The sequence below is a fragment of the Cervus elaphus genome, chromosome 15 (genome assembly GCF_910594005.1).
Source record: "Cervus elaphus chromosome 15, mCerEla1.1, whole genome shotgun sequence".
Taxonomy (NCBI): domain Eukaryota; kingdom Metazoa; phylum Chordata; class Mammalia; order Artiodactyla; family Cervidae; genus Cervus; species Cervus elaphus.
The window spans coordinates 77,220,702-77,243,626 of record NC_057829.1 but is presented as its reverse complement, the minus strand read 5'-3'; the positions used below and the strand labels follow the sequence as shown (position 1 = coordinate 77,243,626).

The 22,925-nt window shown below is 46.9% G+C and overlaps 1 protein-coding gene across 4 annotated transcripts in view; it reads left to right on the top strand.

The window, feature by feature from the left end:
• The window catches only part of AFAP1L2 (actin filament associated protein 1 like 2), a 131,065-nt gene that overhangs the window by 20,523 nt on the left and 87,617 nt on the right, over nucleotides 1-22,925 (top strand). The window contains exon 2 of one of the 4 annotated variants that reach the window (XM_043925417.1): nucleotides 3,557-3,610. The exons of the other annotated variants lie outside the window; for them this stretch is intronic. Within the exon in view, the coding sequence (XP_043781352.1) occupies nucleotides 3,557-3,610 (54 nt within the window). The remainder of the gene's footprint in view (nucleotides 1-3,556; nucleotides 3,611-22,925) is intronic. 4 annotated transcript variants of the gene reach the window in all.

Below are 22,925 nucleotides of genomic sequence, written 5' to 3'. Positions count from 1 at the left end.
GGAAAACAATAGAATAGGAAAGACTAGAGATCTCTTCAAGAAAACTAGAGATACCAAGAGAACATTTCATGCAAAGATGGGCTCAGTAAAGGACAGAAATGGTATGGACCTAACAGAATCAGAAGAGATCAAGAAGAGGTGGCAAGAATACACAGAAGAACTGTACATAAAGGTCTTAATGACCATGCTAACCACGATGGTTTGGTCACTTATCTAGAGCCAGACATCCTGGATTGTGAAGTCAAATGGGCGTTAGGAAGCATTACTGCAAACAAAGTAAATTTAAGTATGTTGGTTCCAATCTTCCATTAACCAGTGCAACCTCTAGTATCTGAGTCTCCTCTTGCCTGTCAGAGATTGAGGACCTTTTTCTTTCAAAGGTAAGATTGAATAATTATGAAATGACTATGCACAGGGTGGTTTTAACAGCAAAATTAAATTGAAGTGCAAGATGTACTTGGAGTCTCAGAACATTTGTAAAAATTGTAAAGAATTGTTTGTAATACTTTTAAGAATAGGTAAATTGCTTCATCACCATCTCCAGAATCTCAAAATGTTTTCTCTTATTTGTAAATCTCACAAATCAGTCAGTGCAGGAGAAACTGTTTTCCATATTCCCCAGTCTGCATGTTACTTATTGTGTATCTCCAAAACTAGCCTATCATTTTTAGGCTCTGGGCTGATTTTTCCATTGTTTCTTAAGATGTAAAGAGATGTCTGGAGGTAAAGAGCCATTGGAATATCACCTGGTGTATAATGCAGAAATACTTCCAGGCTTTTTCCTCATCCTTTCTAAGTCATTCTGCTAGACAGCCATGGTTCTCCTAAGCAAAACCAAGGTGGTAGAGGAAGAAGTGTGTGGGGGTGTCTTCCTCAGAGAGGTAGAGCTTTTTTAAGAGTTGTCCTCGAAAGTGATGGTAGAATTGCTGTATTTTGCATGTGAATTTCTTTGGTATTGTCTAAGCTGTGCTAAGCCCTACGGGGTACTTTGAGATGGTTCCCATCCTTGGGTGTTTACATATTTATGAACCTCATAAGAGCATCCTTGTGTCCCTGTGGGTGAGCCCATTGGCTGAACTCGCACCATGTGGTCAAGGATTCCGGTTCCTACTGCTCTTCCAGCTGGTGAGCGTGTCCAGGGCCAAATGTGACTGACCTACTATCTGTGGATTGCACTTGGAAGTCCATGCCAAAGCTTCCTGAAATTGCATCACACTTGGAGCCATACATGCACAGTTGAGATAGTCACTTTAATTTGGATCACAGTAATTGGTCAAAAGTGTATCATCCCTTTCCTGTGTTCTTTGTGAGTCAGATCACCTGATTGCCAGGAGAGGGCACTTAATTCTTGGGCACTGGAAGATAGAGATGAGCTGTAAAGAGTCAAGCCAGTAAAACTACTTGAAAGCTCATGTGGGAATCATGTGATCTGTGGCCAGGGAAGGTCTGAAAAAGGAAATCTAATTAAAAAGGATGAACAGATTGATAGTGTTCGTTTCACCTTCAGAAGCATCATCTGAATTTGTTGTTCTTCCTTGTCGAGGAGCTCAGGTTTTTCCAGTTGAATTTCTACTTAAGGCAAAGGGTCTTAACTTTAGACACATGTTGCAGATATTCAGGGAGCCTTAAAAAATATGACCCCCATCCAAGACATTCTGGGAGAAGGAAATGGCAATCCCCTCCAGTATTCTTGCCTGAAAAATTCCATTGACAGAAGTACCTGGTGCGCTATGGTCCATGGGATTGCAGAGTCAGACACTGAATGTGCACATGCATACACACACACACACACACACACAACATTCTGATTTAATTGGCTTAAGGGTTCAGCTTAGGTGGTGTGTTCTAAGGTGTAGCCAAAACAACGAGAGCCTTTGAAAAAAAGTATATAACACTTTCCTCACCTGGAAAATTAAGAGCAAGTGTGGAGTGAAGCAGATACCTCTTCCATACTTACATGGTGTGGTTTAACCAAATCTTGTGATGGTGCAGAAATCTAACATAATTGCTCAAAGCTTTTAAAGGCTTTGAAAGGCTGTGGGAAAGCTACTGAAGAACAATCTCCGATGTGATGCTTCCGAATCCTAAGCTCAGGGTTTGCTCATGATTGTACTTGACCTTGAACCCTCCTGACTTTGAAGCTCTTTGTGTGGGAGCCCTCGATGCTTTGGCAATGAAGTGGTCTGAAACAAATCCTGAGAGGTCACCTTTGGTGCTGAAAGGCCAGGAGTGGTGGGGGGAATTCTGCTCTGGGACCCCTGCCCTTTACAGAAGGGGCGAGAGCTCTCGGAACTGGGCTGGTTCCAAAGCCCCATTAAAGGGCAAGAAGGGCCAAGGAGCTTCAAAGCTGAGGAAGCTGTGCCAGTTTTCTTCCAAATCCCTTTAATGATGGGAAGCGTTTCTCTAAAGACTTCTGTCATCCAGAGATGGGAGGCTTTCCCCAAGCTGAGGGAAGATGGCACTTCTTCCCAGAGCCCAGACGGAAATGGGAGGGAGAACAGTCAGGATGCAAGGAAGAGGCAGCTCTTTGGGAACCTGGAGCCCCACGGGTCCTGCTTGGCTGGGTGAGTCACTCCCCAGGCCTCAGCATCCCCTTCTAGGAAACAGTCTCCAGCATTTGCCCATCCGGTTTTCCGAGCACTCTTCAGTGCTTGCTCTGTGGTCGCTGAGGAATCTCTGGAGGGTGAATGTGCCCTGGGGAGGGGAGGGAAGTGAGAGAGGGAATGTGGGTAGCCCAGTAAACGTCAGTTTAGGATTGTGATTCTTATAAATAAAACCAATTTCCTGTTGAGAGAGGAGCACGGCAGCCTTGGTGGGAAAGAGGATGCTATCAGCTGTGCGAGGAATTTGTGGCTCAAGGACTTTTGTGTGAACGTGTCTCCGAAGCCTGGAGCCTCTCTAAGACGTGGGATTATTCGCTCCTATTTGAGAGACAGGTCCACTGAGATGAAAGAGATTAACTCAGAAAGTCAGAACCCAGATAAGAGATCCCCGAGAAATGAGTTTCTAAAGGGTACATTCCTGTTCTAATAACAGCAAGGGCTTATTGAGAAAGAAGAGCTCAGAACAATCTCAGGCTCTTTCCTTATCAGTGTCCTCTTAGCCAGGAAGTGATTAAGCCACTCAGGGAAACTCTTCTGTCTTCAGGCCCACATGCCGCCCCTTCCAGGAAGCCTTCCCTGAGTTGCTCTGTGTTCCCTCACTATTTTAGGTACAGCACATCACAAGTGCTCAGAAACTATTTGTTGAATTCAAGTCACATTGTCTTATCATTATATGTCTCTATGTCTGTCTGCCTGGAAACCCATTCAAAACACGGCTGTCTCTCTCCTCCAAGGATGGCTCCCTCTCAGCCCTAGTACGCCGCCAGGTGACATAGTAAGTGTCTGGGACATGACGGGGGAATGAGCGAAGGAATGAATTCCAGGCCACAGGAGCCCTGGGCACCAAGGGAAATGAGGCGTGATCTCAAAGCCAGATTCCAGACGTGGAGCTTGCAGGCCCACAGTGGCCGCCCGTGGCTTTCTCGACTTGAGCCTGTTTCTGTCTGTTCCAGCACAGGGGTGTTGCTGTCTGGTGGTGCAGAGAAGGATGCTGCAGGCTTCTGCTTGTGAGTATGAGCCTGTCTGTGCCCCCTGCAGCAGCTCACCCGGCCTCCAGGGCTCCCGAGGGCACAGACCTGGCTCTGCCCATGCTCTGGACCGATTTCTGAGGGGTGCTGGGGAGCTGGGCACGGGCCTGGGCACTCCGGGGCTCAGGGTTCTAATCTGGCCTTGGCCACTAACTCACTGTGCGACCTTGGGCAAGTCAATTAATCCCTCTTAGCCTTGCTTCCTCATCCGTACGAATGAGGATAAAGATTACTAACTGCTGCTTGGTGGAATAACTTGTAAGGGGCAATTTTATATTAATTCAAGGGAGCAGATACCCGGAAACCTCTGACATGGTTCTGACCCCTCCAGTTCCTGCCTTATTTGGGGGCGCTGGGTGGTCCTCACAGTTAATTTGGTACCAGCTGTGCCCCTCATGCTTCTGGAAAATCTGAGCTAGGGATGCTTAGTCTGTTCCCAGGCAGCCTGGCTTCTCAGAGCAGCTATGTAATTCCCTCGAGGTCAGCTGGAAGGGCAAGGAATTCCTCTGCTGTCTCACTAAGTTTATATAGGAGAGGCCCTTGCATTCTAACAAGAACTTCAAGCTCTTTACTAATTTTCTGTCGCTTGACTCTCACCTTCTCCCTGAAAGTGAAAGTCGCTCAGTGGTGTCTGACTCTTTGTGACCCCCTGGACTGTAGCCTACCAGGCTCCTCTGTTCATGGAATTCTCCAGGCAAGAGCACTGGAGTAGGTTGCCATGCCTTCCTCCAGGGAATCATCCTGACCCAGGATCGAACCTGCGTCTCCCAAATTGCAGGCAGATTCTTTACCATCTGAGCCACCAGGGAAGCCCTTGGTCTCAAACTAATGAAAAACTCCACTCAAAGGGAGGAGTAAGGAGAATGCATAGAAAAAGTCAAGAACATGCATTGCATTACCATGGACGCACTGTACTGGTTATAAACCAGATGAGCCCAGCATATTCTCATGTCCTGTCTCTCTGCTGGCCTTAAATATCGGCCGGAGAGGGCGAGGGGGAAGTGGTGCTGACAGCAACAGAAGCCCTGTGCTGTTTTTTTCCTAAACACATCCCTGAGCTCTTCTCTCACTTCCTTGAGCCCCTCCCTTGGACTTCAAAGACAGCAACAGGCCTATTGAGTGTGGTCAGATCGGTCCCAGCATATTGCCAATTGACTGCCTGCTCCTGATTCAGTGGGGGAAGGATGGTTGGCTCTCAGCTCTGAGAGAGCAACCTTCTGCTCCCAGGAGGAATCTGAGTGGGGCCATATGCATTCCTGCCCTTGGAGGTGGCTTTCCCAAGGAGGGTGACCAGCTGTCGCAGTTTACCCAGGACTTTACGGGTTTTGCCACTGAAAGTGCCACGTCCCAGGAAATCCCTCAGTCTCGGACAGACTGGAGTTGGTGGGTCAGGTCACCTTGTTCCCAAGCCTCAGCTTTGTTAAAAGGCTCAACCAAACGTGGTTACTCCACGGCAAAGATGAACAGAGCCAGTTATTTCATCTCTTTGATAAAAAGCAAAAGTCCAGAGCTTAAAAACCAGCACTTAGTAACTTAGTTTGTAGCTGCATGATACCACCAGTGTCCTAAGAAAGAGAAGCCAGACTTGAAAAGCCTACACACTGTGTGATTCCATTTGTGTGACTTTCTGGAAAAGGCCAAACTGTCCGAAAGGAAAACAGGTCAGTAGTTGCTAGGGCTGGGACAAAGGCTTCACCACAAAGGAGCTTGAAGGAAATTTCTAAAATGATAGAAATCTTCATTTCTTGAATCTGTATGGCAGTGATGGTTCTATAGTTCTAGAACTGTGCAGTCAACAGGGCAGTTTTGTTTTCGCCCTTTGTGTAAATTATACCTCCAGAAAGCTGACTTAAAACAAACCCTAGCCATTTATGACACTGTGGTATAAGATGAAGAATCCATTGAGCATGTGGTTAGCTGTCATGGGTTGTAAATAGAATCTGAGGTCTTGGTGTGGTCGTGCCTGCAGCCATCTGGAGGTGCAGCAGAAGGTGAAGAATTCTGGTACAAAATGACTACTTGATGGTAACTTCCATGCAAGAGACTTATCTGTGAGGCACAACCAGGGTGATGGTGGAAGCTCTTCTTCTATTGAGAGAAAAGGAAAAACCCAGGCAACAGATGTGCCCAGGAAGGTCATGGAATATTGAAGCCTTCGCTCCGGGTTCCCACCCTGGGAACTCTTCTGCTACACACACATGGCTCTAATGTATTAACTTTGGCAGCCTTTCTGCTCCAAGTTTGTTTTTTTTTTTCACCAATAAAGTTATTGAATTGGAATTGAGTACCCAAGTCTGCACCATAATTATTTCCCGGCCAACCTTTTGTTTTTGGCAGTCCTGCGTGTCTATGCTAGATAGGATTGATTCTGAGGAGGGAGAATGCACAATTTAGCAAATTAACGCACCTAGCCTCGTGCCAGGTAAGGGGTTAGAAAGATAACCCCTTGTTGGAAACAAGCCGTCTTGTTTCCAACAAGACTTAGCGACTGAACAACAACAACTCTTGTTTCCAAGCAGGGAAAAACCTTGTGAGGCATAACCAGCACTAGTCCTTGCTCACCAGCCCAGGAGGCGGGGTATGGAATCCCACAAAAATAAGGAAGTATTAATCTGGTGGCCCTAATGGAATCCGAAGAGCTTAGTGGTTTCCCATTTCTTAAAAACTCAAACCCCAAGTCGAATTGGCTTGCTTTTCAGGTGGACGGTGTCTGGCTCTATGACCCCGGTAGCTGACTCTGTGTCTTCTCCTTTTTGTTAAGTACAGCGGGTTGGAAGGCTGTAGAACCTTCATCCAGGAGGACCGTGTGGGCCCAGATGACTTTCAACCATGAATCACGCTGTAGAATTTCACACACGCAACTCTTCTTAATCATAAGTGTGTCCAGGACACTAATTACCCACAGAAGCTGTTCCACCTGTTCTTAGGGGTATTTAGGAAGAATTCCTGAATAATAAACAGAATAATAATCGAATAATTGTAGTCCTTCGTCCTAATGGTCTCAACTATGTTGGAGGACACTAGCGAGAGTGGGAAAGAGGCAGGAAATACTTGTGCATATTTGCAGTGAATCTTCCCTGATACGTTGTCAGGCCTGGCTTGTGGTGAGCTTTGCGGCTGCCCAAGGGCTCACTTCTAGGTTGAGTGCAAACATGAGTATTAGTCTGAGCTCTGCAGAGAAACTGGGAATGCATGGGTGGGGAATTTCCAGATACTTCCTTACCTGAACTGCAAAGTGTTACCACCGTCTCCCTGGGCTAACTTGGCATGCTGGCATTTTTGGGGGTTCTGTCTTAGCCTTTCTCTTAGACCAACAAATAGGAATCCTGCCACTTCCTTCCATCCTCCATACCCCCCTTCCTCTCTCCCAGTTTTTACACAACAGGATTTATTCATGTTAACTGTATTCAAGTCCCCAGATGGGGGAGAAAAAAGATTGTGTTGAATGAGCTTATTGTTTGGAGACTTCACTGACTTCTTTTATTTAATACCCAAAGTCCTAGAACATATTGAGCTGATTTACTAAAATTCAAATACGGGCCTTTAGGAAGGAACTCGGAGGGTGCTGGATGTCCCTCATAGCAGGGCTAGGACCTATTGGGTGGAGGGTTTGCCGGGGACATCCTGTCTTCCTCTTCATGCTCTTGGGTCTCCTTGGGGGCAAATATTCCCATTTATAATCCCGGATTTCTTATGAGCCTGAGATGATCACCACCCTACTGCCCTTTGCATTGTTGGACCTTTTGTGGTATCCCCTTCTAGCACTTTTTTTTGGACACAGTGAAGATGGTCACCACCACTAGATACTTCCATCAGCAGAGCCACCCCCCACCGTGGCTTCTGCTTGACAGTTTCCTGCACCAGTGGAAGGAAATGAAGGGTGGTGGTGTGGCACAGCTTGGGCAGAAGCACCAAGTGTCAGACAGCCTATGACTTAAATGCCTGATGCAGCGCAGCTGGCCCGTGACCGTCAGGGCAGAGTTGGATGGCATGTCTTTTGGCATGTTTCGGAGATGGGGGTCTCTGTGAGGGATTTTGCTGGAGCTGTGGCTGAGGGTCATGGTGTGTCTGCCAGTCCAGTGTGGTTGCCTAGGTTCAGTGATAGTGGGGTGTCTGGAGCCCTTGAGGGTTTCCTGAGAGTCCCGCGGTACCAGAGCTGGGCTGAGACTCGTGTCTCACTGGAGACAGTGGAAGTCTTTCCCTGGTCCCAGTCAGTAACATCCCAGATGCCCTGAAAGTTAGACTGTGGCCAGGCAGGTCGGGTTGAGGACAACACCATCACAGGCCAGTGTGAGAGCCTTTGGCCCTGCAGGACCCCTCCTGGGTGCACACAGCCTCACACCTGCTCCTGTACATTCAACCTTCTCTGCCCCTCTCCCTCTATTTTTCTCCCCATCACCCCCACTCTCTTCTTTCACTCTTTTTATTCTCTTTCTCTTGACTTTTTCACTTTTTTTTTTCCCTCTATGAGTTCTGTTCAAGTCTCCTGTATCTTTAGAAAAGGGATCTTCCCCGTGAGCCTAAGGTCAGAAAGCCCCAGAAAGAGAGCTTTGGCTTGGTCCCAGGTCTCTGCTCTCATTTCTAGCAGCCAAGGCTTGAATCCCAGGCTTCGCTGGGGGTGGAGGGGGGAGCTGATGACCTCAGAGGCAGGATGGGAAGTGGGGCACGTTCCCAGCCCATCAAGGAGCATCTCATTCCTTCTAGGAAGAGGAGGCCTGAGTGAAATCTGTTCCGTGCAGTCCCTAACTGCTTCATCAGGCCCTAGAGAGTGTCGCTGCACCCTGCCTGCAGCAGAGAAGGCCCCCTTTCCCAGCCCTAGTGGTCCAGCCACTTGCTGACCCATCCCACCTGACCTGGTGCAAGTTAACGTGACTGGTCATGATGACTAGGGTTCCCGGGAGAGTTCTCACCCTCTCTCTGTGGGTCCTTAAACAGCCCCGTGACCTGCTAACCTTCGAGGGGTGGAAGAAACAGTCTCAGCCCTGGGTGGGGCTCCTCCCACTGCCATCCCAGGCTCCCTGAAAATGAACATCAGAGCAGGGCCTGGCATCCGCACAGGGAGAGCATGGGAACATCACCACAGTTTGGATAAATGTTCCAAACATGAAGGCTCAGCATTGAACTAAAATAATTTTTTCCCATTGACCTCCTGGCTTCCCCATGGGCAAGCATCCATCTCCCGCCCATCTGATGCTGGTTTGGTGTATGTAATTGTAAACAGTTCAGGCTGGGAGCGAACCTCTGAGAGGAGTTATGGGATCCAGGTGTTGCTCCCGGCTGGCCACGCACCAATTCCCTTGAGAGTGGGGAAGGTCGTCTTGTTCTCCGAGGGAGAATTGAGTCTGTTGCTTTTGAGATCAAATCCTCTGGAAGCAAGACTCCCTCCCATGCCTTCACCCCCCAGGTCTCCACTCAGGATTGAAAGAGGCTGGGGGAGGGGCTCTTTCATAAGTGAGTAGGATTTCTACTCATCTGACCCTGAGGTGAGGGCCCCAAGTCTGCAGGGAGGCACTGACGTGATGCTGTGGATGAGAGGAGCAGAGATAAAGGCCCCCATTCTATGTGTGAAAACCGGGGCCCCACTAACCAGGGCAAGTTTCAGGTCAGTTTCAGCCTCGTTTCTCAAGTGCAGCTGGACTCCTGAAGCAGGCTTGGCAACTGGCAGGCAGGAGCCTCTTGTTCTAAGCAGGAGGCCTCTAAAGTGTGTGTAGGCGGCTTTGGGCACTTGGTTACCTCCCTGGCCCTAGAAGGACAATTGGAAGTCAGAGCAGGGGCTGTGTTAGAGGACACCTTAGGTCTGTTGGAGAATGTGGGGGGGCACTAATGTTGGGGGTCTGGCTTCCCCCCTCTTTGCACCCTTGCAGCTCTTAACATACGTATCAACTGGGGGGAGAAGCTGATAAGCTCATTCATTTCACTGGCATCAGGCATGATTTGGTTGTGTGAGTGTGTGTGTGTGTGTGTGTCTTGGGGAAGAGATGTCAGATGACGATCAGCCCCATTTTCTTGAAATTTACTAAAGCTATTTACCTGGTGCCTTTAAACTGGAGATGGAAGTGGCACCCCACTCCAGTACTCTTGCCTGGAAAATCCCATGGGCGGAGGAGCCTGGTAGGCTGCAGTCCATGGGGTCGTGAAGAGTCGGACACGACTGAGCGATTTCACTTTCACTTTTCACTTTCATGCATTGGAAAAGGAAATGGCAACCCACTCCAGTGTTCTTGCCTGGAGAATCCTGGGGATGGAGGAGCCTGGTGGGCTGCCATCTATGGGGTCGCACAGAGGCGGACATGACTGAAGCAACTTAGCAGCAGCAGCAGCAATGCCTTTAAAGAATAAGATTGATGTCCTACAACAAGATTTATTTTTCTGCCCCCCAGGAGGCTGAGGCAGGTTGGAAGAAAGTGAGAGTGCAAAGAGGACACGTTCTGCTGGGCAGAGTAACGTCCAGATGCCACGCTTATCCATCTTGGCTCACTCAGCCTTGACACCTTGACCCCTCCCCCACCCCTAGGCCTTAACCCCTCCCTGAATCTTGCACGGCTTTCCTCTGTGCCTTTATCTATGCTTATAGATTTCTTCTCTGGCTGGAAATAATAAGACCAGTCAAACAGCTTGGAGCGAACTATTGTCTACAAATGGCTTTCTTTTCCCCCTTAAAACATCACCATTACTGGGTGTAAAAATGGTTTAGCTTCAGGAGGAAACAGCTGGCTGGCAGAGGTCCTGATGGGGTCCTGGGTGAGATTCCGCTGTGTCACTAATGACTTTCTTCGGTACATTTCCGGCACAAGTACACTTGGCAGTTGGGGAATTCTGTGGCTGAGAACTTTTGTCAAGGCAAGAGCTGCAGCCGGAGCAGCTTCTGGCTGAGGCCAGGAAGGGAAGTCTTCATTTCATTCAGGATAATCTAGACCTGTCCAATGGGTGTCTCTTAGCAACCTTGGTAGCTTAACTTGAATGCTAATGAACCTTTTCCGTCTAGAATATTATGTCTCTGGGTTTCTCTTAGACTTCAACACCTTGCTCTGTAGCTAAGGTGAGCCCAGATTTCTTAGGATCCCTGACCCACACCCTCTTTCTTGAATGCAGGCAGTGTCTAAAGCAACTCTCTGAGTAGAGTGGGAAGATGTGTGCTGCTGGAAAAAATCCGAGCTCCTTCTGTAGTCGGCCATGCCTATTTGTGCAGTTCCTATGGCTATTTCTCACCTTGTTCTAAGTCTCAGCCATTCTGGATTCTTTGTGCTTTCCCAAATTGGACCTTGGCAAATGCTGTTCCTTTGACCCGGAATGTTCTCCCCTCAAGACTGCCAGCCAGGCTTATCTGCAAGGGTCACTCAGCCTTGACCTTGACCCTGACCCCCTGAAGCCTTTAACCCCTTACTGCACCTTACATGACCTGCCACAGTCATTGGGTCCATATTACAGTTGATAGAAAGTCTGTGTGCCCAGGAGACTGAAAGATCAAAGGTCAAAAGCCATCATTTCTCTTTGTGTCACAGTGCCTAACTGCATGGGTGATGTATTGTCAGTGCTCATGTATGGGATTGCGTGATTGAGAAATGGTTGTCGTCCTCAAGTTTTCTAAGTTTGATTGCATCGAAGTGAAGGCCTTCTGGTCATTAGTGGGCATCCTGATAAAGGTAATAGGCAGATGAAAGGAAAGAAAGATATTTATAATCTAAAAGCTTCAGGGGGTTAACAATTAGAATATACAAGGAAGTGATGCACATCAGCCAGAAAAAGGCAAAAATTTCAGCAGAAAAGAAGGTGAATAAAGGGTGTAAATGGGAGTTTACTGGTGATGGAGCCTCCAAAATGTTAATGAGCACCTGAAGGAATGCTCACTTGGGCTCCTTTACTTATCAGAGTCAAACCAGCCAGAACAGCCACCCAGGAGGCGGAGGGTTCTCAGAACACTCAGAACTTTCTGCATGGGCCCACTCTAGGCAGGGTTGAAAATGACCTTTGCAGTGTTATTTGCGGTGATGAGGAGCGGGAAGTGGTCTTGGTGTCTGGGTGAATGATGATAGCAGATGTACATTCTGGAAAATTATGCAGCAGTAGAAGCAATGAATTAGATGTCCATCCAGAAAAATAGAGGGCTCTTTGAGGCATAGATAGTGCTGACGGGAAGGTAAGAAGCAGAATAGCACACTTGACAGTTGCAGCATTTCAGGCTATAAAATTTCATAGAGCAGTACATATGGAGCAGAAACACATACAAACAAAAAAGTATACAGTATTGGGTTGGCCCAAAAGTTTGTTCAGATTTTTCTGTAAGATGGGCTGGAAAAACCCAAATGAACTTTTTGGCTGACCCAACAGACCATCATCTCTGTTGGGTGGTGGGTAATGGGATATGGGGATGAAGGGACATTGGTAAGAGTTTGCTTGTCATCTGCTGTTGATGCCAGAATTGGCGTAGTGATGGCAACAGCCAGGAGTGCAAGCAGTGTGCTATGGAGAAGTGGAGGGGGCGGGTACTCATCTCACTGCCGTGCAGAAGAGTTAATGGGAGGCCATTTCTTGCTTATTAATTGTTGGGCTGTCCAAGACTCTTTGCTTGTGAAGTTGTGATAACGGACCACCTTAATGATACACACCAAAGACCTGTAGCAGTGATTAGCAGCCTATATGGTCATGAGGGACAGGGATGCTTATAACCCTGCTTCAGATAAGCCTGGGATGGTAGAGCTGGCTTTTAATAGCTCTTATTTTTCACTCCCACCTCTGGCCACTCTGAGCACCTGGAGTCATCTTTGGGTTCAGATTGCTAATAAGTACATACAGGTCACAGCCTAGAGCTGATGTCCACAGGTTTATCAGATTGACTCTTGAAGGCATTAGAATTGGATTTTTCCAGTACGTGGTTTACTGGACACAAAGTTGCTAGACTCTGTACAGCAGTTCATTTTTGCTTCTGTCCACCAAGGAGATGGAAATATTCACTCAAAATCAGTGCATTCAAATGAGAGCAATTGCTTCTTCCACAACAGGTCTGGGGTCTCCTTGACCTGGACAAAGTTGGCCCTGAAATTTTTTGTTCCATCTCTATATCTACTTGAAATAGATCTATTTGTCTTTCAAGTCTTTTTGAGATCCAAAGATGTGTGTGGTAAAGAGCCATTTGGACCAAGGAGGTGGTAGTTTAGTTGCTAAGTTGTGTCCAACTCTTGTGGCCCTGTGGACTGAAGCCCACCAGGCTCCTCTGTCCATGGAATTCCCCAGACAAGAATACTGGAGGGGGTTGCCATTTCCTTCTCCACGGGATCTTCCTGACCCAGGGATTGAACCCCGGACTCCTATATCGCAGGCAGATTCTTTACTGACTGTGCTTGGACCAGGGAGACCACTGCGCAATTCTGCTCTGCCCAAAGTGTGCTCTGCAAGGCTGCCTGGGCCCAGGAGGCAGAACCTGGAGCTGCCTGGGGTCTTGTGAGTGTGGGCAGAAGAACTGACTCTTTTGGTTGTGGCTCAGTTGGAGAGGAGGGGGCTGCAAATTCAACTATGTGTAAAAGCCAAGAACCAAGGCTTCAGGTTTTCAGACAAGGGACAGATCCCTAATTTGGCCTCTGCTGGTTTGATTGCTTTCCCATCATTCTTTCTCTTGCACTGATGTCATTTTTCAACCTGTGCTTCATCTGACCTTCCATTTATTGACCAAGTCCAGTTGTCACCCACTACAACCACCCCAGTCTCTAGACCTGCATTGCTTGTTCCCAGGTTCACTGGAATGTGTGTGCCTCAGTGAAGGAACGATGCAGATCATCATTTCTGTTCTTTCAAGTTCAAGCATCAGCCCCCAGGGTCTGAGCTTCCCTGGTGGCTCAGAGGAAAAGAATCTGCCTGCCAATGCAGGAGACTCAGGAGATTGGGTTAGATCCCTGCGTCAGGAAGATCCTCTGCAGAAGGAAATGGGAACTCACTCCAGTATTCTTGCCTGGAAAATTTCATGGAGAGAAGAGCCTAGTGGGCCTAGAAGAGTCTGTGGGGTTGTGAAGAGTGAACAGGACTGAGCACACACACGCAATGGGCGGATTTCCAGGTGTTCACACTGTGGGCACTTTGTGAGCTTCGTTGTGTGTTAGGTGTCATCAGGATGCTGAGATTAAAGCTGGACACAGTGTTAATGAGGCTGCTGTCCTAATGGACCTTACATTCTAGAGGAAGGCAGACCATGAGCAAGCAAGCACAGTTCTAAAAAAGGGTACTTTCAGGACTTCCTGGTGGTTCAGTGGTTAAGACTTCATGCTTCCACTGCAGGGGGAACGGGTTTGATCCCTGGTTGAGGAACTAAGACCCCACATGCTGCATAGCAGGGCCAAAAAAAAAAAAAAAAAAAAAAAAACCAACAAAAAGGCAATAAAAAAGGATACTTTCAAATAGTAGTAAGTAATGAAAAGATGCTCAACATCACTCATCACCAGAGAAATGCAAATCAAAACCACAATGAGGTACCATTACACGCCAGTCAGGATGGCTGCTATCCAAAAGTCTACAAGCAATAAATGCTGGAGAGGGTGTGGAGAAAAGGGAACCCTCTTACACTGTTGGTGGGAATGCAAACTAGTACAGCCGCTATGGAGAACAGTGTGGAGATTTCTTAAAAAACTGGAAATAGAATTGCCATATGACCCAGCAACCCCACTTCTGGGCATACACACCGAGGGTACCAGATCTGAAAGAGACACATGCACCCCAATGTTCATCGCAGCACTGTTGATAATAGCCAGGACATGGAAGCAACCTAGATGCCCATCAGCAGATGAATGGATAAGGAAGCTGTGGTACATATACACCATGGAATATTACTCAGTCATTAAAAAGAATTCATTTGAATCAGTTCTAATGAGATGGATGAAACTGGAGTCTATTATACAGAGTGAAGTAAGCCAGAAAGATAAAGAACATTACAGCATACTAACACATATATATGGAATTTAGAAAGATGGTAATGATAACCCCATATGCAAAACAGAAAAAGAGACACAGATGTACAGAACAGACTTTTGGACTCTGTGGGAGAAGGCGAGGGTGGGATGTTTCGAGAGAACAGCATCGAAACATGTATATTATCTATGGTGAAACAGATCACCAGCCCAGGTGGGATGCATGAGACAAGTGCTCGGGCCTGGTACACTGGGAAGACCCAGAGGGATTGGGTAGAGAGGGAGGTGGGAGGGGGGATTGGGATGAGGAATACATGTAAATCCATGGCTGATTCATGTCAATGTATGACAAAACCCACTACAATATTGTAAAGTAATTAGCCTCCAAATAATAAAAATAAATGAAAAAAAAAGTACTGAAACTGAAAAAAAAAAAAATAGTAGTAAGTAACATGAAAAACAGAATGTTGTGAAAGTAATTGGCAGGGGGGAGGGAGTGGTCCCAACATCTGCCAGGGGTGATCACAGAGAATCTCTCTGAGATGACATTTGGGTTGAGATCTAAATGAGAGGGAAGCTGCTATGTGGAGAAGAGGGTTGGGAGTTCCAGGCAAAGAGAACAGTAGGTGCAAAGGTCCTGTGATCATCAAGACCTTGTATGATATGGATTTAGGGGATGGGGCCTGGGAGCAGACCATCAGCAACAGGGATGGTGGAGAGGGATGAGGTTGAAGAGCTGGCAGTTTGGGTTGTATCCTGAGAGCGCTTCACAAGTGGTCCAAATTTAGCTTCCCAGTCACCCACTGCCTCTTACAAATGGGTAGGTTATCACCAGTCTTCTATTCCACAGCAAAAATTCAAGCACATCCTAAAAGAATATTCTTCATACTTCTCTGAAGAGATTGAGGTGCTACAGACCTATTCCAGTGTTCCACACTTCAGTGAAGGGGACTCTGAGGTGGGGATTGGGCACAGAGAAAGTCCACAGGTACACAGCCCATTGGTAGCAGGTATAGGACAGGTGCCTGAGGTTCACAATTGGTGATCTCGCATCCTTCCCACCAGGCAAAGCCACGGAAGGAAAGCAGCTGTTTGATCTCCATTTGACCCAACATCTCTGTATTGCTTCTCCCTCTAAGAGGCCTTGGATGCTTTATTTCTGCCCTGTGCCAATTGCAGCAAATATAGTCACAGTTGAAAATGGCAGGTTTATGCTGACCTGGTTCGTATCCAGCTTGCACACTTGCAGTGTCGAGCAGTTACTTGCCCTCTCTGAGCCCTCCTTTCTTTATCTGAAGGGGACTGATTACCCTCTTCCTTAGAGGTTTATAAGAACTGAGTGAAATCTTGTACTTCTCTGTAGGTACAGCACATGGTCAGAGCCCCACCATGCTAGTTATAGGTGGTAGGTGGTGGTGGAACAAGACACTGGGTTGAATTTGCCATGGGTCTTCCATGTTTATTTCTGATGCCTGAAACCTTTGCTTTCAGAAATGTCAACCATTAGTATTGGGGAGGGGCAAGCTGATTTTTGTAGACGAGCCATTTCCTGGTTCTGAACCCATTGGTATGAGAACATTGTGCCTCTTTACTCCTCTGTCACCCCGGCCTCAATTTTGTTGTTGTTGAATCACTAAGTCATGTCTGATTCTGGGACCCCATTTATGATAATCACCACTCTACTCCCATCCCAGGCTTGCTGGGAAGTCGAATGAAAAGCATGCATGAGAGTGTCCTGAAATCTAGAAAACACTGAACATATACTAAAGGTGACTTTTTTCAGTGCTGGACTGGGAATTGCATAACAGGCAAAGGGAAGTCCATGGTGCTTCCTTAGGCATTGCTAGTTGTGCCTGACTAGTTCTCAACCCTGGCCAAAAGGTGGGCTTTCTTGGTCATGGTGGGAACGTGCTTGAGATTGACTGCTGAGAGGGATGGTGAGATGTGGAATCACAGTCAGCAGTGAAGTCTCAGTAAGAGCTGGTGAAGTTCATGTCAGTCCTGTAGGCAGTGAACCCTTCCGGGGTGAGAGCCATCTGTGAGATGAGGGTGACAAGCCCTCTGCAGTCATGGGCAACCGGTGTCCGCATAGCCTGAATACCAGTTGCAACCCCTTGAGAACATTTGCTCAGAGACACTCATCCCAGGTTGCTGCTTGCTGGCCTGGCAATGGGGTCCTGCTGGGCCCAGGGAGCCTCGGGCCTCCTGGCAGCTGCTCCCTGTGTAGGGCTGGGCTGCTAAGGATACACACGCCTGACCTCTCCTGACTTCTAGCACTGCTTCCCTCAGGGAGGGGTGCTCCCCTGTCCATCAATTCTGACTTTCTTCACTCTCCCTGCTCCTCCAGCTACTGCCACCTTCTTGATTTTTAAGTGGAGCATCAAGAGTGATTATAGTGATTATGAAAACTTCCCTGGTGGCTCAGATGGTAAAGAATCTGCCTGTAATGTGAGAAAACCCAGGTTTGATCCCTGGGTTGGGAAGATCCCCTGGAGAAGAAAATCCCCACTCCCATTATTCTTGCCTAGAGAATCCCATGGACAGAGGAGCCTGGTGGGCTACAGTCCACGGGGTCTCAAAGAGTCGGACACAACTGAGCGACTAACAAGAGTGGTTATAGTGATTATGAAAAACAATGATTAATACCAGTATCTTCTTATTTCAGTGGATGTTCCATTTTTACCTTTCATGGATATCCCAGTGAGATGTGTCAGAAATCTTGAGAGTGGTTCTCTCCATGGGGTAACTGAGGGCCTGAGCCTTAAGTGTTACACAGCTACCGACCAAGAAGCTGTTTCTACTGGAAGGTGACTTTTCAGACTCTCAGCCCAGTGTAAGTCCCACTGCCTGCATCTGGTAGTGGCTGTGTTCACAGGCTCAGCGGTAGCCTCTCTCCCCTGGGCATTTTGTTCTCACCATCTCATTTAATCCCTAAATCCTCCTGGGAGGTGGCAGTGAGAACCTGCCACCTGCCACTGCTGCACCCTCCAACAGGTACCTGTAGCCTCCCTGGGGAAGCCACATGCCCGGGAGAGTTGTGATAGGAGAAGCATCTTTGAATCCTCCATGACATTCTTGGCATTGCTTTGCTGGGGGAGAAGTCCCCTGGAATGCAGAGACTTGCTTCCCTGAGTTAGGCTGAGCTGAGAATGTTAATAAGAGGCTTCCCAGAGCTTTTCCATCAGACACTTTCATCTTATTCCAGGCGCGCAGAATCAGAACTGGGTGTGGGGGCGGGGCGGCAGGAATCCAGCAGTAAACATTATTGTCCTTATTCTGTGGATGGAGGAAATTGAAGCCAGATGCAGCCCAAGCAAAACCTCATTGTCAGTCCAGCAGGATCCAAACCCAGCTCCATCAGACTCCAGAATGCATTCTGTTTCCTGGTGTAGCTTGATCAAGCTGGACATGGTCTCCATCCTCAGATGGCTTCAAACCAGCTGCATCCGTATTGAAATCTGTTGTTAAATGGGGTGTTGCATCTCCCGGCTGCATCTTGGTCTATCCCTTTGGGATGGGGAGGAGGATTCCCCAACATTGCTCACAGCTGAAGCTTGGCTGTCTCTACAGAGAACCCTGGCTGATGAAATAGTCTTTTCTAAAAGCAGACTCCTCTGTGTGCCTGGCTTCTGGGTGTCCTGACTCCCTCTTGTATCCTTAGCCGGCCTGGCCAGACCTGTGCTTCTGCTGTTCTTTATGACAGGGGATGTGTGCTCCCATCCCTCCTCCCTCTCGTACTCCCACCCACCTCATCCACCAACCCCTGCCTCGGGAAGCCAGCTTGCACTGATCACATCTGGTTCTAGCTGTTTCAGGCTCCAGTGGGACCCAGTCAGCACTCCCCTGGGCTGGCTTATGTGGTCTCTGTTCCTCGTATCCCTGCCATGTCTCCGTAGCTAATTTTATAGCCCCTAAGATGCACAGCAGAGTGTTTGGCACGTAAGTGGGCATTTGCTTTGTCCCTGGTAATTCCCAGGAGTTTCTGCCCAGTTTCTCATCTGCCTCGTTCCAACCAGCCTTCAGGAGTCCTTGCTGAGTGTGCGGACCCCGGCCTGCTGTGGGCACATGGAGGGTCAGGAGAGGCAAGGCATGGTCCCCGGCCACCTCTCCCTGTGGGCCTGGAGGCAGCTGTGGGTGCGGCATGCACACTGTCTGTTTGCTAACGTGCTCCCAGGATGCCCTGCACACTTTGATTAGTGGGATGGCCATGGATTACGACCTGTAAGGGAGAAGGTGAGCATTTCCCCCATATCTTAGAATTTGAAAGGAGAAAAGATAAGTGGGGCTATTCTCATTTGGAAAAATAAATCTCACCACAGGCAACATTCAGCCACACGCCCTTGGAGCCCAACAGCTGTCTCTCATTTGTTGGCAAATGTTCCCGGTGATGAATGTCCTCCATCCATGCTCACAGCCGTCCCTAAATGGAGGCTTTGGACAAGTGTAGGGGGAACAATGGCCCTTCTCAGAGAGCCCTCAGCAGACACTCCCAATAAAGTTGGTTCATCACTTGGAGCTGGGTCAAGACCACAGACAAGATGCCATTGATTCAGCAAAGGAAGCCTCCTAACAGCCATGGAGCTTGGGAGGCTGGAGGCAGCAAGAAAGAGAGAGAAGGATGGGATTCATGGCTGCTGAGAAAGGCCCCGCATCATTGTGAAGGAGTCCACCTCTCCAGTACTGCCTTCTAGAACGTCCTAAAGGAAATCAACACTGAATATTCGTTGGAAGAACTGATGCTGAAGCTCCAATACTTTGCCCACCTGATGCAAACAGCTGACTCATTCAAAAAGACCCTGATCCTGGTTCCTTGCCAGAATCTGTCTGCTTCATTGCTCCTATAGCCAGATTAGAAGGGATGATGGAGAAGGAGAAGGTGGGGAAGAGACTTAGGTAGAACCAGTGAGGACTTCTGGCCTTGGGGCTGGGAGTGGGTATCTCAGCACTGCCAGCCTCAGGCTGGGCGTCCACAAGACCCCCTTCCACCAAGTTCTGCCTCCAATCTCCCCTCTGCACTTGCATCTCTGCTGACTTTCCAGAGCAAAGATAAAAGATCAGCATTCCAAGCCAGAGATAAAAGGGCCCAACTAGGCAAACTCAGTCTTTCTTTCCCTTTTTGTTATTTTCATTTTTTTCTGATGAAGTTACTTTAAAATAGTGTAAATAGCAGCTACATTTTTCAAACTGTTATTTTGCTCTGTAAGGAGTTCATGTAGTAATTTTATGTCTGTTTTTTTGTGGCAAAAGTCATACATGTTATTATCAAATATGCGTATGTAGCAGAAATTTATAATCTGAAAATCCCTAGAATTCCATCCTCAATGATATTATCTGTCAAGGATATATTTAGCCAAATATTTTTCTTTCTCTCTGAAGTAATCCTAACTGTCCGTTTCTTCCCTCCTTTCCTTCCCTCTACTCTTACCCTCTCTCACTTCCCCTTGGCCCTGTCCTTTTTTCTCTCCTTCTTCCCCTGTGGTTTTGTTTGGTTTTTTGGTTGCACCGGGTTTCAGTTGCAGCATGAAGAATTTTTGTTGTGTCATGTGAGATCTTTAGTTGTAACTTGTGGGATCTAGTTCCCTGATCAGGGATCAAACCCAGGTCCCCTGCATTGGGAGTGTGGAGTCTAAACCACTGAACCACCAGGGAAGTCCCCCACCCCCACTCCCACGGTGTCTTAAAAAGCAAGACAAGATGCCATTGATTCAGCAAAGGAAGCCTCCTAACAGCCATGGAGCTTGGGAGGCTGGAGGCAGCAAGAAAGAGAGAGAAGGATGGGATTCATGGCTGCTGAATAGAGTAAAAAGGATAGAGTAAAAAGTAAACTTCCCTCTTACTCCTGTTTACTCACTTTCCCTTCCTGGAAGCAAGCACTGCTTCAGTTTTATATATCCTTCAAAAAAAAAGAGTGCATATATAGAAGCAGCTATGTAGGTATACAGGCTTCCCTGGTTGCTCAGCTGGTAAAGAATCTGCCTGCAATGCGGGAGACCCCAGTTTGATTACTGGTTCAGGAAGTTCCCCTGGAGAAGGGAGAGGTTACCCGCTCCAATGTTCTTGGGCTTCCCGGGTGGCTGGGACAGTCAAGAACCTACCTGCGATGCAGGAGACCTTGTTTCAATTCCTGGGTGGGGAAGATCTCCTGGAGAAGGAAATGGCAACCCACTCCAGTATTCTTGCCTGGAGAATTCCGTGGACAGAGGAGCCTGGTGGGTTACAGTCCACGGGGTTGCGAAGAGTCGGACACGACTGAGTGACCAACACACACATGTAAGTATAACGTCCCCGTTTCCCACAAATGTGGCGTGCCCACTGTTCACATTCTCATTTCAGTTAAGGGTGTTTCTTGGAGTTCTTTCCTGATAGATCTGCTGATTTCTTTCTAATGCTGCCATGTGTTTCCTTTATATGGGGACAGCATAATTTATCATTCTTGAGCATTTAAGTTCTTTCCCAATCTTTTGCTCTAACAAACAGTGTCCATGAACTTACTTGCACGCAGGTCATTTCACATACATCAAGGATTTCATCTCAGGTTGAAGTCTCGGAAGCAGAATTGCTGGGTTGAAGGATATATGCATTTACAGTTTGACTAGGTAAACACCCTCTTGTGAAGTTGTGTCCTTTTTATACTCATCAGCAAAGTGTCAGAGTGTCTGTTTTCTTACACCCTCATCAGCACGATATATTATTACACTTTTTCACCTTCGCCTATCAGAGTGGCCAAAGCTCGCTCTCTATGATATCTCTCTCTTTTTATAAGGAAAGTTGAGCATCCTTTTGTATGTTTACAAGCCATTCACGTATGTGTGCGTGTGCTCATTTCTCTCTTGGGTTGTTGGGCTTTTAATTCATTTTGTAGTCACTTTTTATATGGTAAGAGAATTAACCCTTTGGATACAAGCTGCAAATTTGCACCCTCTTCCCCACTGCCCAGTTTCTTGTCTTTTGACTTGCTTTTATGTTTATTTTTCTAAAGTAGAACTTTTTGTATGTGTGTGGTCAAATTTATCTCCTTTAATGGATTTTGCTCATACTTAGAAAGTCTTCCCTTAGAATTCTACTTTAAAAAATTTTTTTCCTTCTTTTTCAAAACAGCCTTATCAAGATGTCATTTGCATACCATACAACTTACCATTTAAAGTATACAATTCAGTGGGTTTTTTGCATATTCATAGATATGTGCAACCATCACCACAATTTTAGAACATTTCATCATCTGATAAGAAATAAAAAATTCCCTTATGCTTAGGCTGACACCCACTTTCCTCCGTTCTCTCCCTGCTCCTACCCCCAGCTGTAAGTAACTACTAATCTACTTTCCTATGCTGGATTCTCACATGAGTAGAATCACATAATATGTAGACTCTTGTGACTGGCTTCTTTAACTTGGCATGTTTTTAAAGTTTGAGTTGTATTATTATCAATACTTCATTCCTTTTCATAACCAAATATTCCATTGTATGTCTATGGATAGCTGTAACATACCTTGTTTATCTATTAATCTGTTGATGAACATTCCGCTTTTTGGCTATTATGAATAATGTTGCTATAAGTATTTATATATAAATTTTTATGATATGTTTTTGTTTCTCTTGAGTATATACCTAGTAGTAGAACTTCTGGCTTATAAGGTAACTTTATGTTTACTCATTTGAGGAACTGCCAGACTGTTTTTCAAAGTGACTAAACATTTTACATTTCCATCAGTCGTATTTTCTCCTAATACTTTTGTGATCATATTTTTCATGTACTAAGTTTTTGTACAATTTGAAATTCTTCATAAGTTATGACATAGAGATCTAAATGTCTGTTTTTCCAGATGGCTACCCTCGTGTATGAACAGTGTTTTTCACTTATCTATTTTTTTCCCCGCAATGTCCATAGCTCTCCAGGGGATTCTCCAGGCCAAGAATACTGCAGTGGGTTGCCATGCCCTTCTCCAGGGATCTTCTCGACCCAGGGATCAAACCTGTGTCTCTTATGTCTCCTGCATTGGCAGGCAGATTCTTTCCCACTAGCATATTCTTGCCTGGAGAATCCCACGGACAGAGGAGCCTGGCAGGCTACCGTCCATGGGGTCACACACAGTCAGACACAACTGAAGTGACTTAGCACACACACATTCTGTGCACTTTTGTCTTTTTGGTTGATCTGTTTGTCCATTCACATGTCATTGCCACACTGCTTTAGCTTTGTGACATATTCCTTCACTCTTAATTTTTTAAAAGACCCACTCATCATCACCGGCATTTATTAAACCCTGATCTATATGCAATACAGAGTTAGAGTTTGTGCAAATCAAATCCAACATTGCTCCTGCCACCAAGAAGCTTGTAGGAAATAAGAGTTCTCATTGCCATGCCTCTAACAAATGTTGTTAGGTGAATTATCTTATTTGA